The following is a 20,874-nucleotide window of genomic DNA, read 5'->3' on the forward strand; positions in this document are numbered from 1 at the left end:
AGCAATTAGTTTCATCGATGCACGATGAAACTAAAATCAAGCACATTTTGTTCAGGTCAGCTTAGCCGCAATCCCAGCAGATTTACTCATCTCAGTGACAGCCCAGCTCAGCTGAAGGCTCAGTTTATACCCTTCTACACACCCAGTCTATACTTCTCTGTAGTCAAGTCAAGACACATTTATTTGTACAACGCTATCCAGATAATCCAGTGTACCTTCCAGAGAGATGAAGTGGAAAACAAAGAGACATTTAAAACATCTATGCATGTCACGATATGTCACTGTCACATGTCACATGCACTGCAAGAGCTTCCTCCCCCGCAGTCAGAGCCCTCAACTCACTACCACCACAAGACTGATATACACATACCTCTACAAACACGCTACAATACTCACCAAAAGACTCAAAAACAACAAAAACTTTCACAAATCCACTACAAACTGGACCTGGGAACAATATGCTTATTTGCACACTCAGTCACATAGTTACTGAACATACATCTAAATTATACTATATTTGCACATTTTGCATCTTGCACATGTCTTCGTCCTGTCTCGTGTACAATATCCTGACAATAACTTGAACCTGGTATTTAATGCCTACTGCACAATCCACTCTGTATTGTCTCTGTCCTGTCTTTGTTTATTGTACAGTTAGTATTGCATAGTTATTATTATAGTATTGTATAATTAGTAATTAGTACGTTTTGATCCCTTCATTTTACCAAAATTTAGCATGTTATTTATTTGTAATTCCTAGTTTTATATCTCTTGGAGATATATCGTTTATATACTTAGAAACCATGGGGGGCTTGGGGTGAAACAGCACACTGGTTCGGTACGTTGTATACTGTGTATACTTTGTATACTCTTGTATTGACAATAAAGCTCTTGAATCTTGAATTTTGAAAATAATCATGATAGAAAAACAACAACAACAATTAAAAGTAAAAAAAAAAAACAAGACTCGAGTTGCTTCTCATGCTCACAGATGGCTAGTCATATATATCTGGTGCGCTAATGTCTGCTGTAGCCCAGGTTGTTTCTGCTGCACCCTTTAAAAAAGCAATGTCAAAGTGGTGATTAAACTGTGGGAGAACCCCGTCCTCTATGTTGTGTCCCTGGGACAGCTGTTATACTCTGCCTTGTAATGACTAAATCTTCAGACCATATGTGAACACGGGGAACCATCCACTAGACACGAAAACAAATCGAGGATTAAGTTGCAGAGGAAGTTGGTTCATTGATCAGCAACTTCAAATAACACATTTTAAGCCCAGATTTAAATTAAATAACAGTTTAGCTTTCAGGTGTTTGTTCCACATGTTGGAGCCATAAAAACTAAAAGGCTCTAATTCTGAGAATATATAGAAATGTAATTAGGTGCAAGTCCATTTAGTGCAGACTTATTTTTAAAATCTGTCTTTTGAGAGACAGGACATCGATCCAGAGATTTGGGAAATGGAGCAAAGTGCTCGATCTTTTAGAAGCTTGTTGAAATTCTACCTGTGTGGAGGTATGTAACAACGACAGGAGAGGTCTCAGTGTCTCACTCCAACAACTTTATTAACTGACAGAACTTCACATATAGTCAGCGCCAAAATCTCCACCCCCACACTTCCCTTCAACTTGTGTGTGAGTGGAGCCACCTGGTGGTCCGCCACACATACCCCCCCTTGAACACACAGTCAGGTCTCCATTCAGTCCAGGACCCTGGGTCTAAGCAAACGACCCGCACGACTGAACCTGGGAGGGAGAGAACAGGCAGAGGAAGGTCCATCCTGTGAACGAGGCTGGTGAAGGCGAGCAGGAAAGGCAGGAGGAGGCTCAAACATTGGTGGTCCGGGGGTAGTCCTGGGGGGAAAACCAGAGACTGTCAACCCCAGCGCAGGAGGTCGGCTACGGCGAGGGGCCTGGGCCGGCACTACATCACTGTCCGGAAGAACATGTGCTGGTTTAAGTCTGTCAACACACACAGTCTCCCTTCGACCCCCAAAATCCAAAACAAAATGTTTCTGGCCCAGTTCAATAACCCTGAACGGGCCGTCATACAGCGGCCGCAGCGGTGTCCTGTGGGCATCGTGCCTGACAAAAACAAACTTAGCAGTCTCTAAAGTCTTTGGAACAAAGGTGTCAGGCACGCAATGGTGCACCGGACCAGGAACCCGAAGCGAGTGCAAAAGCGGGGTGAGAGAGAGCACCGATGGATCGAAGCAGGGAGGAGGATTTTCAGGCAAGAATTCTCCAGGCACGCGGAGGGGCTGACCAAACACTAGCTCAGCTGGGGAAGCGCCGAGATCCTCCTTAACCGCAGAGCGCAGCCCAAGCAAAACCCACGGGAGGCGGTCAACCCAATTGCCATCCTTTAAGGAGGCGCGAAAGGCAGCCTTCAGCGACCGGTGGAACCGTTCACACATCCCATTAGCCTGCGGGTTGTATGCGGTTGTGCGGTGGACTTTAGCCCCCAGTCCATCAGCCATGGCCGACCAAAGCTCGGAAATGAACTGGGGGCCTCTGTCTGACGTAATGTCCGCGGGTGGGCCGAAACGCGAGACCCAGGTCGACAAAAACGCCTTGGCCACCACTGCTGCGGTAGTGGACGCCAGGGGGACCGCCTCCGGCCACCTGGTGGTCCGGTCAACAACAGTCAAAAGGTGCGTAAAACCTTGTGACTGCGGCAAGGGACCCACCAGATCGACATGCACATGATCGAAACGTTTGCCGGGTATGAAGAACGGCTCCAGGGGCGCCTTGGTGTGTTTATGAACCTTCGCGCGCTGGCAGGGAATGCACGCCGACGCCCATTCCTTAACAGATTTGCGAAGGCCTGGCCAAACAAATTTAGAGCTGACCAGTTTAACAGAGGCCCGGACCCCTGGATGAGAGAGAGCATGTACCGAGTCAAAAACTTGACGACGCCAGGAAGCGGGAACCACAGGGCGAGGGCGGCCGGTGGAAACGTCACAGACGAGGAGGGGACCACCGTCCTGCACGGGTCTGTCCTCCAGTATGAGGCCCGTCTGGGTGGATTTAAGCGCGAGGATGTCAGGGTCACCGCTCTGATCGGCAGCCATGGCGGAGTAGTCTATGCCGAGAAAGACGGGAGAAACCAGCGCACGGGACAAACAGTCAGCCACATGATTGGATTTACCAGCCACGTGCCGAATGTCCGTGGTAAACTCAGAAATGGCTGCCAACTGGCGCTGCTGGCGTGCACTCCATGGATCGGAAACCTTGGACATGGCAAACGTCAAGGGTTTGTGGTCCACGTATGCGGTAAAGTGACGACCCTCGAGAAAAAACCGGAAATGACGAGACGCCAGGTAGATGAGCTGTAAACAAGTTTTACTGTGTCAGCTTTAGACACACTATTTAAGCCTGTTGAGAGTCACAGTGCATGTACAAGCCACTTTGCAACACATGTCAACCCCAGCTACTACATTTTAGTGTAGTTTCGATCCATGTCACATCTGTTTCTACTGATGCCTGCTGACTGTACTGTACTGTTCTTTACTGTGGGTCTATTTCGGTACGGCAGGTAGATGTGCTCCTGTGTGAAAGGGAGGTCCTAGAGCTGAAAATGCTGCCAAATAATGCAGATAGAAATCTGTTGCCTGTACTGTTCCTAACTTAACTACAACTTCATAAAAAGTGGCTCCACATCAACCAGCCATAGCAGCGAAAGCTTCTCAGGTGATTATATATTCAGGCCGTACAAATTTGGTTCAGTTAGTTATTTCTTTCTTTTGGGGAACCATGCACAAAAGCAGTATCTTCTGTTTCAGATTTACCAATTAGCTCAATAACCTGAATTCAGTTCAGTTTTATTTATACAGCACCAAATCACAACAACAGTCGCCTCAAGGTGCACAACAGCACTCCCTCATTTAATCTTCCCAACTGCGATATCATAAATAATAATTAGTTAAATATCAAATAAATTTTAAGTACTTTCTACTAGAGCAGGGCGATATGGCCAAAAATATTTATCACGATATATATTTGAAAATTTGCGATAACGATATAACCGATGATATAATTGATGCGAGACAAAATACAACTCCACAACATTACTAGCGCAAAAAGACAACCTTCCATTTATTTTCACGTAAACAAGAAGCTGGTTTTTATGTACATTAAAGCTTTATAAAAATGTAACAGTGCAAATGCAAATTCCTTGCTGAAAGTTTAACCCAAAGGCATTTCCAGTAGAAATGGGCTGACATATCCTGAGCATAACCATGTATAATATCCACTGAAGTTAAAAAGAGGTGCTTTGCAACATTAAACTGCAGTGTGCAGTACGCATTTTTCGGACCATAAGGTACACGGGATTATAAGGCACATTAAGCGAAACAAAGCAGTCAGATAAATCAAACTTTATTAAACTCATTCTTCTTGCTTCCTCCACTTCTGTACCATTGATTCATTAATGTTGAATTCTCTGGCAGCTGAGCTATTCCCATGTTGTTGCAGTATATTAATGACTAACCTCGTATTGTGGACGGATTATCTCAGTTGTTCTCCTGACTGAAGTTTGGTCCGTTTACAGCATCCTGCCATGCGATTGCATTTGTCTCTAACCATGAAGAACCTTCACGTTAACTTTTATAAGTGGAAAAGTGTTAGTGTTCGTCCTCCAGCTTCACTGTTTATGTTATGCTAACATAGCTGTGTTGCTAGCGATCACGTAGCACATCATTATATACCAGCTAGCCCAACTTCAGTAACCCTACAAACGTCACTGCTGTTTAGTTTCCTGTCTTCATTTATGTTGGAAGTGATAGCAGAGCTGTACGTTTGAATTTTTTCAGAAATCTCTCAGTCAGAACATGCTATATCATGCTTAGGTAACTAGCGAAACTAGCGAGCTAACTTCCGCTAGCTTCCTGCTAACTTCTAACTCCGTTAAATGTAATAACTTTTGTTTTCATGGATGCCTGGAAGTTAAACTTTATAGTTACACCTGGTAAAGCAGCAATGCTGATCGTTTTATTAAAGATCAAAGAATTTAGACAGTTTTCAACTCTCAGTGATGCTGCAGTGTTGTTTGACCTGAAGTCAAATATACGGAGTTTGGGACCCAGATTACTCCCAGATTTAAGAGCATCTTAGTCCGACAAACACGACAATAACAACGGCCGCTTGCATGTTCTGCAAAAAAATGTGCTTTGTTGTGTTTCTGAAGGACAAACACCAAACCAGTTCCACATCACGGAAGTTGCACCATTTTTACAAACCAACAATCGGCCATGTGCGTATGAAAACAAAGGCACTGCGCATGCGCGTTTTACTCCCATTCTATCGCGATATTTCATTTTCCTATCGTTGCCTAACATTATACCGGTATTACCGTGAACGGTATAATATGGCCCAGCCCTACTTTCTACCCAAGCGTAGAGCTGCCACCCAGGCAAAAGAAAAATAGAGCTATATCACATTATAACGTGAAAAGTTTATTGTTCTAACAAAATACTTTTCATTTTTGTACAACATAATATCACGTTATTACAATATACATAATTATCATGTTCGTACAATCTAATATTTATATTGTAAGAACGTGAAAGGTTTTTTGTTATAACGTGATAATTATGTATATTGTAATAATAACGATATTATGTTGTACAAACATGAAAAGTAGATTTTTAGAACAATAAACTTTTCATGTTATAATGTGATATAGCTCTGTTTATCTTTTGCCTGGGTGGCAGCTCTACGCTTCCGTAACTTTCAGTAAATTTCACTGATAACAAATAATTTCACTTTCACATTTTTAATTGTGGGATTTTCCTTGTAATACCAGATTTGTCTCTCACCTCTGCCAATGTATTGTAGCATGAAGGGGTGATGAGAATAGAAAAAAGCATTATAGGAAAATAGGTGTCAAGTTCAAAGTGTCTGAAGTATCTGAAATGAATCCCTTCTGATGTGTTTGTACGTGTCTGAGTTAAGTCAAAACCTTCACTGTTTGTTCCTTTCCTCTCCAGTTGTCTAACTGAAGAGAAAAACAGCCTTTCCTATCACAGTTGTTCTCTTGACCTCTCTTTTTTATAACATAAAATAATTGAATCTGCTTCTTTTAAAGCTGATGGCTTTTCTGATCTTAGACTGATTTTTAATTGTCGGCTCCAACCATCAAATGGCCATATTTTCTGTGTCTTCTAAAGTGCATAATAAAAGCCCTCACTGACATATGATGAACACTAACATCTGCACCAGCTGATCCTTTGTTTGCCCAACCACCTCATCATGTGTTATCAGGTTACATGGCCTAGTCTTGACTCAAAAGTAGGCTAATGCCTTATAAAAGCCAAAGATTGAATGCACTCTGTAAGCTTTATTATTGTTGCAGTAATCCAGTTTTAAGCTCAGGAAAGGTTCCCCGAGGGACAAGGGAGGAAAGGAAGAAATACAATTATAAAAGTAAATGCACATAAATGATAACGGTAGAGTAATGGCAAATAAAATCAATTAGATAATATTAAAAATATCTTGTTTACCAATGACAGATAGTATTGTTAAAGACTGTGTTGCACAGTCACAAGTAGTACTAAATGGATCTACTGATTATATTCTTTCATAAATGTATGTTTTGAAGGTCAAAACTGAGGCTTTAACCTCAGGAAAAATTAAAAGTTGAACATTAGTGTAAAAGTGAACATGAAACATGATTTTCTGTCTGTTAAAACTGCATCTTATACCACACCCCTAAAGTCATTAAGTTGCCTTTGTAGGTCTTGAAAATGGGTCATTATCTCTCAGTCATCTATGTTGCCCCAGCTGCGTCACCAATGCCCCAAAACACCCTGTTTGTAAAGGTGAAATACATCTAACAAAGCAGCATTATGTGGTGCCTGAAAACACACCGGACATGTGACGTTCCTTAATAATTCCACTTTGTGTATGCTCAAACATAACAAAGTGGACACAATGTGCCTGTTTTATTAGCACCAATGGGTCTGTCTGTAGACGTACACTTTCTAATGTCACAATGCGTTTTTATGATTTGAATTTTTTGAAGTCTTTAAGGACCTCTTGCCTCTACTGGAGGAGCATGGTTGCATGGTAGCTTTTCCATTAGCAAGCTGACAAATTGGACATGAAAAGCATCTAAGACCAGCACTCAATACGCTGCTATTCAGTGTTTTAACACTGAAGACAATACCTTTAAAAGTCAGCTAAAAATATTGAATATTTTACTTTTGCGATGAAGGCTGCTGACACTCAGAAAAGGTTGTTACAGGGCTTTAAAAAGTGGATGCTGAATCTTCTGTTGCTGTGACAACACACCGGGTTGAACGAACCTATCAGGAGCTGCAGAATCTGAATGTCTTTTTATTAAATGGTATTTGCTTCATTATTACTGGACTGAGTCTGCAAGCCTTTTGACCTCGATTGCCTTCAAATATAGTCAGAGACGGTGAAAAACAGAATTATGGGCTGTTATGTTGTTCAGAGTCAAGGGTTTAAAGAAAAAACAGCCGAGCTGTGTTTTCGTACCACTGATTCACAGAGTGCACGTTAAACATCGAGCTGATGTGAACCCTCGTCTGCTGCAGGCCCGAAAAAATACTTTGTCTAAAGGTCTATGTTCACAAAAACTGGGTAGTATATCCCCGTGCCTTGTCTGAGAGTGGTAGAGGGGAGGTTAAACAGCAAGAAACCAGCTTTTAAAGGCTGAGAAAGAGAAGGACAGAGTCCTTCATTCCTGCTAAGATAGCCCAGCTACCCTATTACAGGATAAGGCGGAAATGTTTTTAGAAAAAAATGGATTTAATTTTAACTAGCTTTGACCATGGCGGTTAAAATACTTCTTCTCTGTCCTCTGACTGTGTGGCCCTCCTTTATAGTCACACTCAGATAACATCGAAGGCAAAGATGGCGGTGTGATTGCTTTGTTTTTCAGCCTCACAGGTTGGTGCTGGAGTGCTGATGCAGCGAGGTGGCCCTGCATAATAAGTCAGGGAGAGCAAGAGCCACACTCCAGGGACTGTGATTAACTTTCACCCACTCCAAAGAATAGCAAGCCATTACAGAAAAATTATTTCTCAATTTACTTTCTGGGCAGGCTTTGAAAGAGAGCCTGTTTCTGGGAGTGGTTCCAACATAAACCACCGAAAAATGTAGATGCACCGCTCCCTGTAGGAACTTAGAAAGTAATGCTTGTGTAAATAATGTCTGGAGCTGTGTCTTGTATCCGAACGATTAGCTCTTTATAACCTACAGCTTGATGTGTGGCTGCTTTAGGTCTGTTTGTGCATGTTGCTTCACTCTGATCAATAAGAATCTCTGGAAGAAAAATGCAGAGTTGCATAATGGGATGGGTTTAAGTGTTTTTGCTTGAAGTCTGTCTCGTAGAAAACAATGAGCATTGTGTGCTGATCAGTCTTTTTGTCAGTGATGTGCTCATTCTTCTGTATGATTACCATGAAATCCAGTCGCAGTCAGCAGAGGGTAGTAGTGATATAGTCACAGCAGCTGGAATAGTTATGTAAATTATCCAAGTTTCTAGATGTGGAATTATAATTAATCAGCTGAAGTTATATACACAGACTGCATTAGTCGAGGTAGTGGTAGAGGCATTAAAAGTATCAAAGTAATAAACTATCGAAACACTTGAGCTGAGTATTTTTAGTTATACACAGTGTGCATTAAAACAACAAATGCTGGCCATAAAAGCTAGTCAAATAATAGCATTTCAGCTGTAGCAGCTGTATTAATACTAATAGTAGTTCATGTAATAGTGGTTGTTCACATTTAGGGGATGTGGCACAGCAGAATTGGTTATCTAGTAATCTCAAAGTTGGTAGTTTGATGCCTGGCTGCCCTTGAGAAAGACACTGAATCCCAAATTGCTCCTGTTGTATCCACTGGTGTATTAGTGTAAGCGTGTGAAAGAAAGTGCTGCATGAATGTCTGTCTAAACGGGTGAACGTGGCTTATACGAAAAAAGCACTTTGAGTGTTTAGAATAGCGAAGCAGCAAGTAAGTGCCAGTCCATTTATCATTCTCATGGTTGTTTCTTTTATTCATATTTGTGTGCGATTATCGCACAATAAGTTAGTGTTTCATGGTGTGTTAGCATTGTGATCCCTTAAAAGCTGACCTGTTACTTGAAACCAGCCTGTACTTTTGGCTCAAGGGGATTACTTTTACTTACTCTGACCTCATTATTTAATAACCTGGCTATGTTTAATGTGAGTGTCCACATTAAACATTGGAGAGAAAATTTGAAAGCTCAGTAGATCACATTTAAGCGTTGGTCACATTTAAGAGTTATTTCCCAAAATATGAATGCTACAAAACAAAATCAAATTCTTACAGTAAATATGTCACTTCAGAAAAGAATATCGCCCATATGGTTTTCACTGCCCTATGCATAGCCAAGAAAACAGTCCTCATGAACTGGAAAAATAAAAATAATCTTAATTCTAACCAATATAGAAATTATCTATTAGATTACATTAGTCTTGATACAGCCTCTGCCACCACATCAGATCAATTGCTCTGGGCTCCTTTGATCAGCTCCATCACCTAGTGGGGGTGGGGGGTCATAGTTTGGTCCCGCCTTCACTGTTGTGATTGGTGTGGGGGTAGGGACAGGCTTAGGGCGTCGGGGGGTTCCCCGGAGGCATCTTCCTTGGGGGGCTCAACCCGGGGTAGCGGTCATGTCCGGTTAGGGGCTCTGTTGGCTCTCCGGTGACTGTTTCCTCGCGGCTGCGTGCAGCGGGGCTAGGGGAGGGTCTGTGCTGACGGACGTGGGTTACTGACCTGGTAGCCTGGCTGCCCCTGGGTGGGTCCGGGATGGGCGTGAGGTTCTGGGGGCGCTCCGTCTCTGGGCTGGGACCCGGACCGGGCCTCGGGGGCTTGGGTCCTGGTTGGTGTGTTGCCGGGGTTGTGGGCGGGTGGGTGCATGGGGGCCCAGCCCTGGAGCAGGGTGCCGCCGGTGCGTCGAGCCACCTGGGGGGCTCTTCAACTGGTGGGGGAGATTGTCACATCTTGCAGGAGCTTTCCTCTCCTCAGGAGCTCCCTCTGCAGGAGGGGGAGATACAGGAGAGGTGGAGGAAGATCTCAGCCTGGGTGTTTATTGTCTTATGTAGTCTGGAAGATGAGTGGATGGTGGGGTGGGTGAAGTTTTCTCTGTGGTGGGGTTGGGTGGACTGTCCCGGGCTCTGTGGGGCCGGGCGGCGCTGCTGCACTGGGCCCGGTCTGGATGGGCCTGGGCCCCCTTTCCCTGGCGGGTCGCGGAGTATGGGGGTGCCTACTGGGGTCAGCGGGGGAGCTGGCCCCAGGGAGGGGTCACTTGCCCCTCCCTTCCTTCCCTCCCCATCTCCAGCTGCCTCCCTCTTCCCGCTCCACCACAACCACCCACACATGCAGGGCCTTGGAGTAGGGGTATGTCACCAGGGTGCAGAGGAGGCTACCCCCCCCCCCCCCCCCTCTGTCCCCTTCTGGCTGCCTCTGCCTCAATTTTATCCCACAACTTAGACATTCACATTACTCACACTCTCATTACACATACATATAGGATCTTGGGGGTGGGCACGATACACGGAGTCCAAAGTACCATCAGGGTGTACACCCCACCCCTGGCATCGTTGCCCACCTCTCAATTTTAAATACACGTAGACATTGAGGGCTAGCAGGAGGGACCATGCACTTACCTGCTGCTCCTTGGCAGGTAGCTCCATGCCCTCCTGGGTTTTAAATGCACCTTAGAACACACATGCATCAACACTACAATGAGCGGGTGGAGGGAGGTTCGGAGTCTTCTCTCACCCCCGTTCTCTGCGACCTGCTGGAGCAGGGGGGCTAGGACTAGGAGGAGGAGTTGGCCGTCCGACTGCGGTCTGGAGTGTGGAGCCTTCCTGCTGCTGCGGAGTCGGGGCGGTCTGCCTCCCCCCACCGCAGGGAAAAGGGAAACACCACCTGGGTCTGGGTGCAGTTCCCCCCTCCAGGGGCGGGGGCACCTAGACCCGGTTTGTAGAGTACGCTTGGGGAGTGTGATCGTGTGTACAACGTCTCTTTATGTCTGTCTCCACGTTGGTTGAGTGTGGAGTAAGTGCATATGAGAGCATGAGGGTGGGAATGGATGTTTGTATCTGTGTGTGCCTGTATGTCTGTGTCTATATGTCAGGTTGGGTGTCAGGCGCCACCTCTCTGGGGACATCTCAGGCCCTCCAAGGTTTGGAGGCCTATCTCCCCCTACCACCACTTCCCCTGCCAGTGGCGGACTGGTGCGTTGGTGGTTCTTTGTGTCCGGGGATGGGCGTCCAGGTACACACCGGCTCACTCCTTGGCGGCCGCTTATCGGGGCCTGGAGCCTGGGGCTCGCTCGGGCCACTTCGGAGGTGGGGTGCCCCCGGCCTCTCGGCCTGGGGCTCGGTCACTCAGGCGCAGCTGGCTGCCGGCGGAGCTCACGGGCGCGTCACTGCAACTCCCCCTGGCTTCTGCTCCGCGGCTGCTGAGTGAGCCCTCATCTGGGACTCTCCTCAGCTCTTTCCGGGACAGTGGCGCAGCTGCCCCTCTGTTGGTCTTCCTTGGTCTCTTGTGTTCTGGGGGCCTCTGGATGTCTGGAGTTTTGATCTCCTCCACACGTGCTTCACGCCCTGGAGGACGGGGCTGTGGCCCCCCCACACCCTCTAGCAGATTATTACATGAAGGAACCTTTTAAAAAAACAAAAAACAAGCGCGTCCATGCTCACAGGTGTACACACGGGTGATCACACCCACAAACTACACCCTTTTTGGCTCCTACCTCAAAGCACACTGTGTTCTGTTGATCTTATGTGCTGCACAATAATGTTTAACATTTAGTATTTACTGTCATATTCCCATATATCATTGTGATGTTGTTTATTCTATTACTCTTGTTCTCTTCTGCTTGCTTTCTTTTTTCTTTCTCAGCAGGTGATCCAGGTGATTGATATATGCATTTTTTTTCTCTGCCCGTTCTGTTGGTTTTTGTCTTTTGCCCTTCTCCCCCGTCCCTCTTCTCAGCTGTTTCTCTTTCCCTCTTTCTTTCTCCCCTTCTTTCCCCCAGTCAAGTCTGTCCCGTATTCAGTAAGTGAAAATAAAATAAACAATAAAAGGTGAATCAAATGGACCATTACGGCAAGGCTGGGATGGTCAGTTTGGTAAAGTAAATCCGTTGGGCATCTTTCTTTGCCTTTAGACAACAATTCTGATGGCAAAAGAGCCAAACGGGACAGGCCAAAAAAAAAAAAAAAAAAAAAAAGTAAATATGTCGTGACGATAATGTCTTCTGCACAGTGGTCACTTTTTACTGTGTATACATGTGTGTTACATCATTATATAATGTAACCATTGTATGCCACCGCTCAGAGAAATAGACCCAAAAGCAGAACAGAAAACAGGCAGGATAAAAATAAAGTCAAGTACGCCAGGTAAAAGTCTCTTACAGGGTGAAAAGCAAGCTGGCAGCCAAGAAAAAAGAGGCAATATGAGCAGAAAAAGTTTAAAAAAAAATACAAACAGATGAGGAAAAAAATTGCCATGCTGAGGGAAGGTGCATAAATACAATCTAACAAAGGAGGGAAATGTTGCCAGTGTATATGCAGGGACTAATGAGGGTGAACAGAAAGGTGGGAAAGTGTGGAAGGTAGGAGTGTCAGACCTGAAATGACATGTGAGTCAATTCATGATAACAGGCAAATAGACATAAATGAACAACATAACAGCAAATCAGGACAATTACACATGAAGTAGACAACTGATAAGAGCAGAAGAACTAATATTATGAGTCCTCTCATTCACTACAACTAAGTGTGACTGTTGCGATTACTTACATCACAGTTATTTTGTGAATGCAGAAAAATGCAATCATATCTACACAGCCTACAAACCCATTATACAACATAAATGTCTTAAACATGCATCATTTAAAGGCCATCAGGGGGGAAATCCTCTGGTTTAAAAAAACTGGTTATATAGAGGTCTGTGAAGTAAACAACCTTACCGGCTCCCTTGTCTGTGTCTACCTCAGTTTCTCAATAAGCTCTACTCCTCACTTTGGGACTTCATATGACGGTGGCCATTTCCATCTTTTATATACAGTTTATGGCTGTAATCTCTGTTTTTTTAAAGCCTCTCAACTCTCTCATGCCATACAACCAAAAAAGTTTAGTTCCAAGACTACGTTTTTAATATTTATGTTACATGCAGACGTCTGTGAGAATTCAAATAAGAAATAAGAAAAGTGTGTGGCCTCTAGATTGCCAACTCGATCTATTATCATAAAAAATAATTCATCACCAGACAAACACTATCACCGGCAACATTGCAGTGGACAACTATATACAATCCCTGCTACAAAGCAGGGGTAATTAAAATAGACTGCCTTCAGAAAATGGCATGATTAACATAGCTCATTGATTTGTTTTTGTACTATTACCAAACAAAGGAAGAGTTTTTAAAAAACGGCTGGTCTGCCTCTGGTTTGGATTTCACTGTGAAGCCTATATTCATGAATTTGCGGCAGCTCGTTCAGTGAGAAAGGGACGCTCGTCAAGCACAACATCTCTGTGACGGAGGCTGAAGAAAAATTTTGCTGGTGCAGCTTTAAATAGAGAAGAGCCTCATCTTTCTCATTACCATGACGTCTAATGCAGGTCTCTTGTACAGATGATCGCTGCACTATGAATAGACCCTGTGGAGTTCTGTGGTGTAGTTTATTCATGTTCGCTGCCTTCTTGACTCATATCAGACCTCACACTGCACCACTGAGCTTAACAGTCTGGAAATGATGAACTGTAACGGCTTGAATGCTCTTTTGTTTTATTTTTGCCTTTCAAGTGATCTTAATTATACATAGCCCCTAATTTCTAGGAGTCCTGGTGAAGATGGGGTCTTTCTTTGAGGTGTTTAAATAAGTAGTAAATCTGTTGGTGTGTGTGTGTGTGTGTTTTGCATGTGTGTGTGTGTGCGCGTGCAAATGCATTTGTTGTTGAAGGTGTAAAAAATCTGTCTGACACGCGTTGCGGTTTTTCATTTTTAGAAGACGTCTAACATGGCACGATGGCAAACCACACACACTTCCTCTCACAAAAGCGTGTGTCCATGAATTTGTGCGTGTGTGTAGGTGCATGTGTTTTCAACGTAGCGTTGAGAACGTTAACGTTGAATAATGTGCCCCCCCACCCCGAGCCTAAATAAGCTCCTGTGTTTGATTTAGATCCATCACTCAGACAACATGGATATGGTTCATTTAATTGTATTTTAATAGCTCAAATGGTATTAAAATGTTTTCACAAAGTGAGCAGTGTCACATGAGTAGTGTGTTTGCTCAAGGACTTACAGTGCTGACAAACACCTGTTGGGAATAGAGATGGTTGCAATGTTGACTCATGGCAGCCGGGGAGTTTCTGTAGCACTTGATTTATGTCTCAGTTTTTATTCTTTCCTGTGTCCGCTGCGGTTGAAAACCACCTTTCAGACATACATGGTATGAAAGCCATCATATCTGAGAGGGAGGCAGTTTTTCTAAATGAGACTTGAGTTCTAAGCAAAGCTGACAGCTCTTGATTGCATTTCATAGCTTGATGCTTCACAGCTGTAATCACAGTTGCACTCTGGAATATAATATGCTCGCTTATGTGGCGTTTAAGGGATAAAAGATCAGGATTATGTGCATTTTTAGGGCTGTTTGAGTTGATTGTAAGTTGTAATGGGCATCTTATTTTCTCCACAGGGTTTGCAGGTCAAGGCTGATTATGTTCCTCTGCTTCAGTCTCTGGCCACATATGGATGGAGGCTTACTTGTGTGCTACCAACTCCTGTAATCAAGACTAACAGGTAATCCCATTGTCTGACTATTAAAGGGGGATCAAGTAATCTGTGACATCTAATGACCTCTGTTGGCAGCCAGGAGGAACTGCAGCAACTATAATGATGAATATTGCTTTAAGTCCATTTACAAGTGTGAACTAGAGCTGCAGGATTTCAGTGTGTTCCAAGAGGTTAATACTTACAACTACATGTATGTATATATTGGAATCTAAAATCTGTTTCGAGAGTTCTACACATTAGAAAATAAACACTGAATCCCATTTCCCTAATATAACCTTGTCCAAAACGCTTTATTTCACCCCATATGTGTGCATAAATCTCATGGAACAGGACTCCAACCTGGCCCACTGGACAGCTTTAGAAAATGTGAAGGAGGGGATTGATTTTGAACTTTTAACTGTATTTTAACTGTTTTATAACTTTTCCTACTAATAAAGTTTAATATCCCTGCCATAGGGATACATCTAGCAACAGGTTGTCTCCCTTAAACGACACACTCATTAAAAGAGTGCAGGCTTATGTTGAAGGTGTATATAAAACAAGTAGTTACAGCATTTTTGCTCTTTTTGCTTCATTGAGGTGAAGCTGATCATAACTTTTGCATGAATAACTAGATTAATTTCAGTAGGTAGCAAAGTAGTAACATAATATCTCACGTGTAACAAAAGAAACATCAAATGGAAATCTGGGTCTTGTGTAAAAAGCTTATCGTACAAGTTAAAATTCACATCTAAAGTTATAAACTTGTAGTTATATGCTACATTCCTGTGAAAGCTGGCACATGGTGCGATATATAATATGCGCAAGTTATTGTACAAAGAAATATGACAGTTCTGGCAGAAATTGACCTAAATCTCTGCTAATGTAGGCTGAGCTTTGAGCAGCGCAGCAGCTGCAGCTCTGACTGTTGATGGAAAATCTCTTCACAGAAATGTAACGGTTCCTCATCTAAGCCTGTGCTGACTCATCACTCATCGCTGCTGTATGAGTGTACATCCGCTTTTGGTCAAAGGCCTCGCATGCTCTCAGTCACACTGAAGGCTTCACTTCAAAACAGAGTTTGTTCCACAACACGCAGAGGATGATTTGTGCCGTTTGTGACATCCAATTCCTGAATGTTTTAGTCGTTTATATTTTTAACATTGTTGTAACACAATTTTTAGTTTGTGTGCAACAGACGTTAAAGATGACTCAGTTCACACATAACATTGTGAAGACATGAAGCCAATATAACTCAGCATTTCCTGTAAATTATCTACCTGTTCCAATCATTTGATTGCATTTTATTTAACAAGCTACCAATAATTGGCATTGTTTGTGTGTTAACCTCTGATGTGAAAGACAAGAATTCTCAGCCTCCTAATTTAGACATTTTCTTAGCATTACCTGATTATTTATATCTCCCACTGTGGTTTGTAGCGCTAGAGAAAGCATATGACAGGGTGCCCCAAGAGAGGAACTTTGCAACAGTAGCAGAAAAGTATGTGAGGACGGTGCACAACATACATGAGGACAGGGACTCAGAGCCATCAGGAATCTTCTTCTTTGCAGTGGTGATGGACAGGCTGACAGATGAGGTCAGGCAGCAGTCTCTGTGGACTCTGATGTTCACAAGCAACTTTGTGATCAATAGTGAGAGTAGGGAAGAGGTGGAAGAGGTGGAAGAGAGCCTGGAGAGGTGGAGGTATGCTCTGGATAGAAGTCAGTAGAAGTAAGACGGATATGTGTGCGAATGAGAGAGACAGGTGTAACAGTGAAGATGCAAGAAACAGATGTAGTGATGGTAGACGAGTTTAAATGTCTGGGTCAACAATCCGAAGCAATGAAGTGAAGAAGAGAGGGCAGGGTGGAGTGGATAGGTGTGAGCAGGGCAGCAGCAAGTGGGACACGGTTGGGGCACAATCTGGTCTTGAGGCCTGCTATAATATATGGTTTAGAGATAATGGCACTTACAAGAAGACAGGAGGCAGAGCTGAAAATTTTAACATTTTCATTGTGAGAGACCAGAATGGACAGGATTAGCAATGAAAAGATCAGAGAGACAGCTCAGGCTGAGTGATTTGAAGACAAAGTTAGAGAGGTGAGGCTCAGAGGAGGGATAGTGGATATATTAGACTAATCTGCCAGGCCGGTAAGAAAAGAGGAGGACCACAGAGAAGATTCATGGATGTAGTGAAAAAGGACATGCGGAGGGTTGGTGTGACAGAAAATGAGCCTAGGTGTAGGGTGAGATGGAGGCAGATGATCCACTCTGGTGAACCATAAAGGAACCAGCCGAAAAAACCCAACCAAAGGAAATAGAAGGTGCACGAGTCCCCTGATATTACAAAAGTGTGTATGAGTTAGTCCCATGTGGTCACAACTGATATTTCTTATTTTTACATGTCAGTTTGTGTGATGAACAGCTCAGCAGTGTCCCTATGCTTTGTCATTTTTGATATACAAAAAGCTTCAAATGCTTGCAGATCACATGCAACATGTGCCAGAAATACAGTACACGCAGCCCCAAAATGCCATGTAACACTAACCTCAGCACAATGTCTCTGTGGTGCTACAATAAAACACATCCGCTAAAGTAATCTTTTTGAATCATGAGCCATGTCCAGATGCAGGGACAGGACACAACGTGTCACATAGTGTCAGGTAGGGATCTCACTGCATTTAGATGCTTCCCATCCCAGCTGATGAATTTTCATTCAAGTAAGGGCTCCATCTTGGGTAAAAAGTTTTAGTCCAGATTCTCTCTTTCTGTCATGCCCCTCAGCACCGAAAAGAAGTGGAAGAAATACGAAAAAGACTCCAGATCACGCCATCTTGATTTGTCAAACTTAGACTGCTGGCATCTAATTTATGCACCCATTTAAATTTAGAAAGCAATTTAATGCAGAGCAAGAGCTGCAGATAACTTACAGAAGAATCGCTTAAGAATAATCTCTCTGCACCCAGTATGAGGTTCAGTATGGGCTTGAGGAATGACGTCAGCTGACAGTAATTCTTTTAATGTGTATACAGACACGAAGCATCGTTTTAAGATCGGCTTTGAATAATGTGAAGCTGTCCTTTCGTAATATAGGGTACTTTGATGTATGCAGTAATTCTATGAGTGCAGTTACCGATTGTTTGCTCTGCCCCCACCTCAGCTGGTCATGTTTGCTGTTGTTACACTGCATCGCTGATTAATTACCTCTATTTTTTCATCCTGTGTTTTTTTTCCTACGGCCCCCTCTCTCCTCTCTTTCAAAATGCCACAACACAACAGCACAACATGGCTAATTAATCAGAGTCGGCCTAGATACAGTACAAGACAGCGCTCATTTCTCTCCCTGCCTGAAAAACATTTTGCGCTCCAAAATAATGGTTGATGATCTATTTCAGATTAGCAGTAGTCATTACACTTGTTTTTGTGCTGTCGACTCCTCCATTTTTAAACGCAAAATTTGCAAATGCATGCTTTGCATAGTGTGAGGGTTTCCAGGCTGCACTTCATCTGGAGGGTTCAGATAAGTGTCACTGATCTCAGCAGCGTCTGAAATTAATGCTAACTGGTGCTCAGCGGCTTCTCCACACAACATTAATTCATGTAGTTGTCTCAGAGCATGCGTTCATGTTCTCCACATTCAATTAATGTAGATGGTAATTACATTTTAAAGCCATTAACTACAGTGACTGCAAATTTCTCTACATTAACTGGGGGGACAACAACAAGGGAGACAAAGAAGGTTCTGACGAACTTGTTCATTATTGCAGGTATCCAAACGTATTAAAAGCTTAATATCGGGAATAGTGTGTGTGTTTTACACAGTGTGTTAATTTTGTGGAGCAAAAGTTTGCTCCACTGGTGTTTGATTGCATGTGTCAGGTTTTTTTTGTTCTTTTTTTATTTCAAGAGGCAATTTCCAGCTGAGTTCTGTAGCGGGCTTTTCCCCCTTACAGATGAAGCCACCAGCAGGTACATTTACACATAAAAAAAAGGCACAGGCTATTGCTGTTCTGTATAGCTTCAGGTTATAATGGTGCAGCTGACACTGACAGCCAAAAGTAGGTTCAGTAAAGGCCTGTGATTTTCTAAGCCATCCACTCCTTTCTAACTTAATGGGCTGGGGCTTTTTGCTGGAAACTCCAGCTAGTTTTCAGCTTTGATTCACCAGTAAGCCATTCAGCATTCTTGACAGCTTAGAAAATAGCTTATGTATAAATGGTGGAAGGAAAGAGGTAATGGAAAAAAAAGAGGTTGTGGTAGGCTTTGGATGGTTTAGATAGTAAGCCTTCTGCTAAAGGAGCCTCAAGTCTATTTGATGTTGGGAAGGGGGAGGTTTGTAGCAGGCTCCTAAGGTTCTGCAGTGATCATAAACCTGCCATCTTTCTTCAAGTGCAAAGTTGAGCAGGCGGCTTAAGTTTAGAAAGCATCCGACTTTTATGCGCATGTGTTATTGAACCTGTGGCAGATATTATCACGGGACATATCTCCTTTTAAGCCATATCCAATCATAGCAAGAGAAAATGGATTGAATAACACAGAAACAAACAATAAAACTGTCACAAAACAGGCTGTCACATGAGATAAGAGTTAGAACTGAGCGGGCAGCTATTTACTGAGAGCACAATGGGCTGAGAAAAGGGATGCACATGACAAAATATGAGCAGACTGGAGAGTGAATGTGTGAGACAGGAAGCCCACTCAGAAACAAATCTGCATTTCCTGCCACAATTAATCTGTCAGTACTGTGCGAGTACTTCTGCAGATTATCCTTCTCAGAACACAGGAGTGAGACATGTGCATGGGAAGAAGGATTATGTCGGGGGAATACAGAAATAGAGAAGAAGTGCGTGTTTAGAGCAGCAGAACATGTTCATAAGTTGCAAAAAGGCAGGCTGTCTGCTTCCATGTGAGCTGCTTTTCTGCATCTTTCAAAGGCAAAGTGGAGAAATGATACTTACAGATGACAGCAGGGAAGAGGTTGGGCTACAAATGTGTGCCTATATCCTTAAATGTCAGATAAGAGTGTGAAGCATGAGCAGTGGCCGGCAGTTAATTTGACTATCTTGATGAATGGTCAGAAAGAGTGCGTGTTATCTCAGCATTTTACTCCAATCAGTTGTGCATATTTATCTTGGATTAAGAAAGCACTTTTTCTGTCTGTGCGTTGCAGAATTTCTAATTGTTTAAACGTTGATAAGTAAAATGTTTTTTAAAAAATCATGTCTTGTTGAAGATCCAACAATTTCAGCTGATGGTCTGTTCTCTTTCCCTTTCTCTTTTTGACCCCGTGTCCTTTAGTGATGGAAGTCTGTCCACCAAACAGATTGTTTTCCTGCAGAGGCCCGTTTTAGGCCGAAAGAGGAGGGAATCAAAGGTACGTGACCTCACATTCCTCTTTGTATCTCTTGGATATCGTGGGATCTCCCACTAGTCGTTCTGTCACCTGCTCTTCATACATCCAAGGTCAACATCACCTTTTGCTACCTCCAATTCCACAATTTTTGTTTTAGCTGGCCAACACACAGCACTGGATAAATGTGAACCAGCACCTCTTTGTTTTAGATATAAGGCGCTCTCTAGCAACAGACAAGTGTGTTGTTTTGGGGAATGAGGCTTATAATTCTTTCTTGGCTAGCCTAAATAACAGTGATAACCTTTAAAGCTAACCTTTGTCTGCAGTGGAATGAATCTATGCTGATGCTTTCTGTGACCCGAATTTAAACTGGCATCACAGCAGCAAAAAGAGTCAGGGATTTGCTTTCTTTTTTGCTTTTTCTGTGCAGTTTATCACTATCCCTGCAGTGTGTGTGAACCCTTCAGAAGTTGTTCAAGTAATTGAGGACATATTGCATTCAATTTTTGCCTGTTTGTTTGGTCAGTCCGAAGGCCTCAAGGCCACCAGTAATTCCCCTCACAATAGCCTCAATTTCCTTCTCTGCATCAATGAGACTCGTCTGAATTAGCTAGTTATCCCAGCGCTATATTAGATCTACAGTGATCCATTCTTAATTAAGTCTGCCTACACTGCTTTGTGGCCAAAAGCATATTTGCAGAGTTACAATGCATTCCACTAACATACTAAT

At 43.3% G+C, this 20,874-nt stretch overlaps 1 protein-coding gene across 1 annotated transcript in view; it reads left to right on the forward strand.

The window, feature by feature from the left end:
- Positions 1–20,874, forward strand: part of rftn1b (raftlin, lipid raft linker 1b) — a 138,855-nt gene that overhangs the window by 112,792 nt on the left and 5,189 nt on the right. The window contains exons 8-9 of the mRNA XM_080897319.1: positions 14,714–14,817; positions 20,090–20,165. Coding sequence (XP_080753445.1) covers positions 14,714–14,817; positions 20,090–20,165 — 180 coding nt within the window. The remainder of the gene's footprint in view (positions 1–14,713; positions 14,818–20,089; positions 20,166–20,874) is intronic.

This window comes from Rhamphochromis sp. 'chilingali', assembly GCF_963969265.1.
Source record: "Rhamphochromis sp. 'chilingali' genome assembly, chromosome: 11".
NCBI lineage: Eukaryota > Metazoa > Chordata > Actinopteri > Cichliformes > Cichlidae > Rhamphochromis > Rhamphochromis sp. 'chilingali'.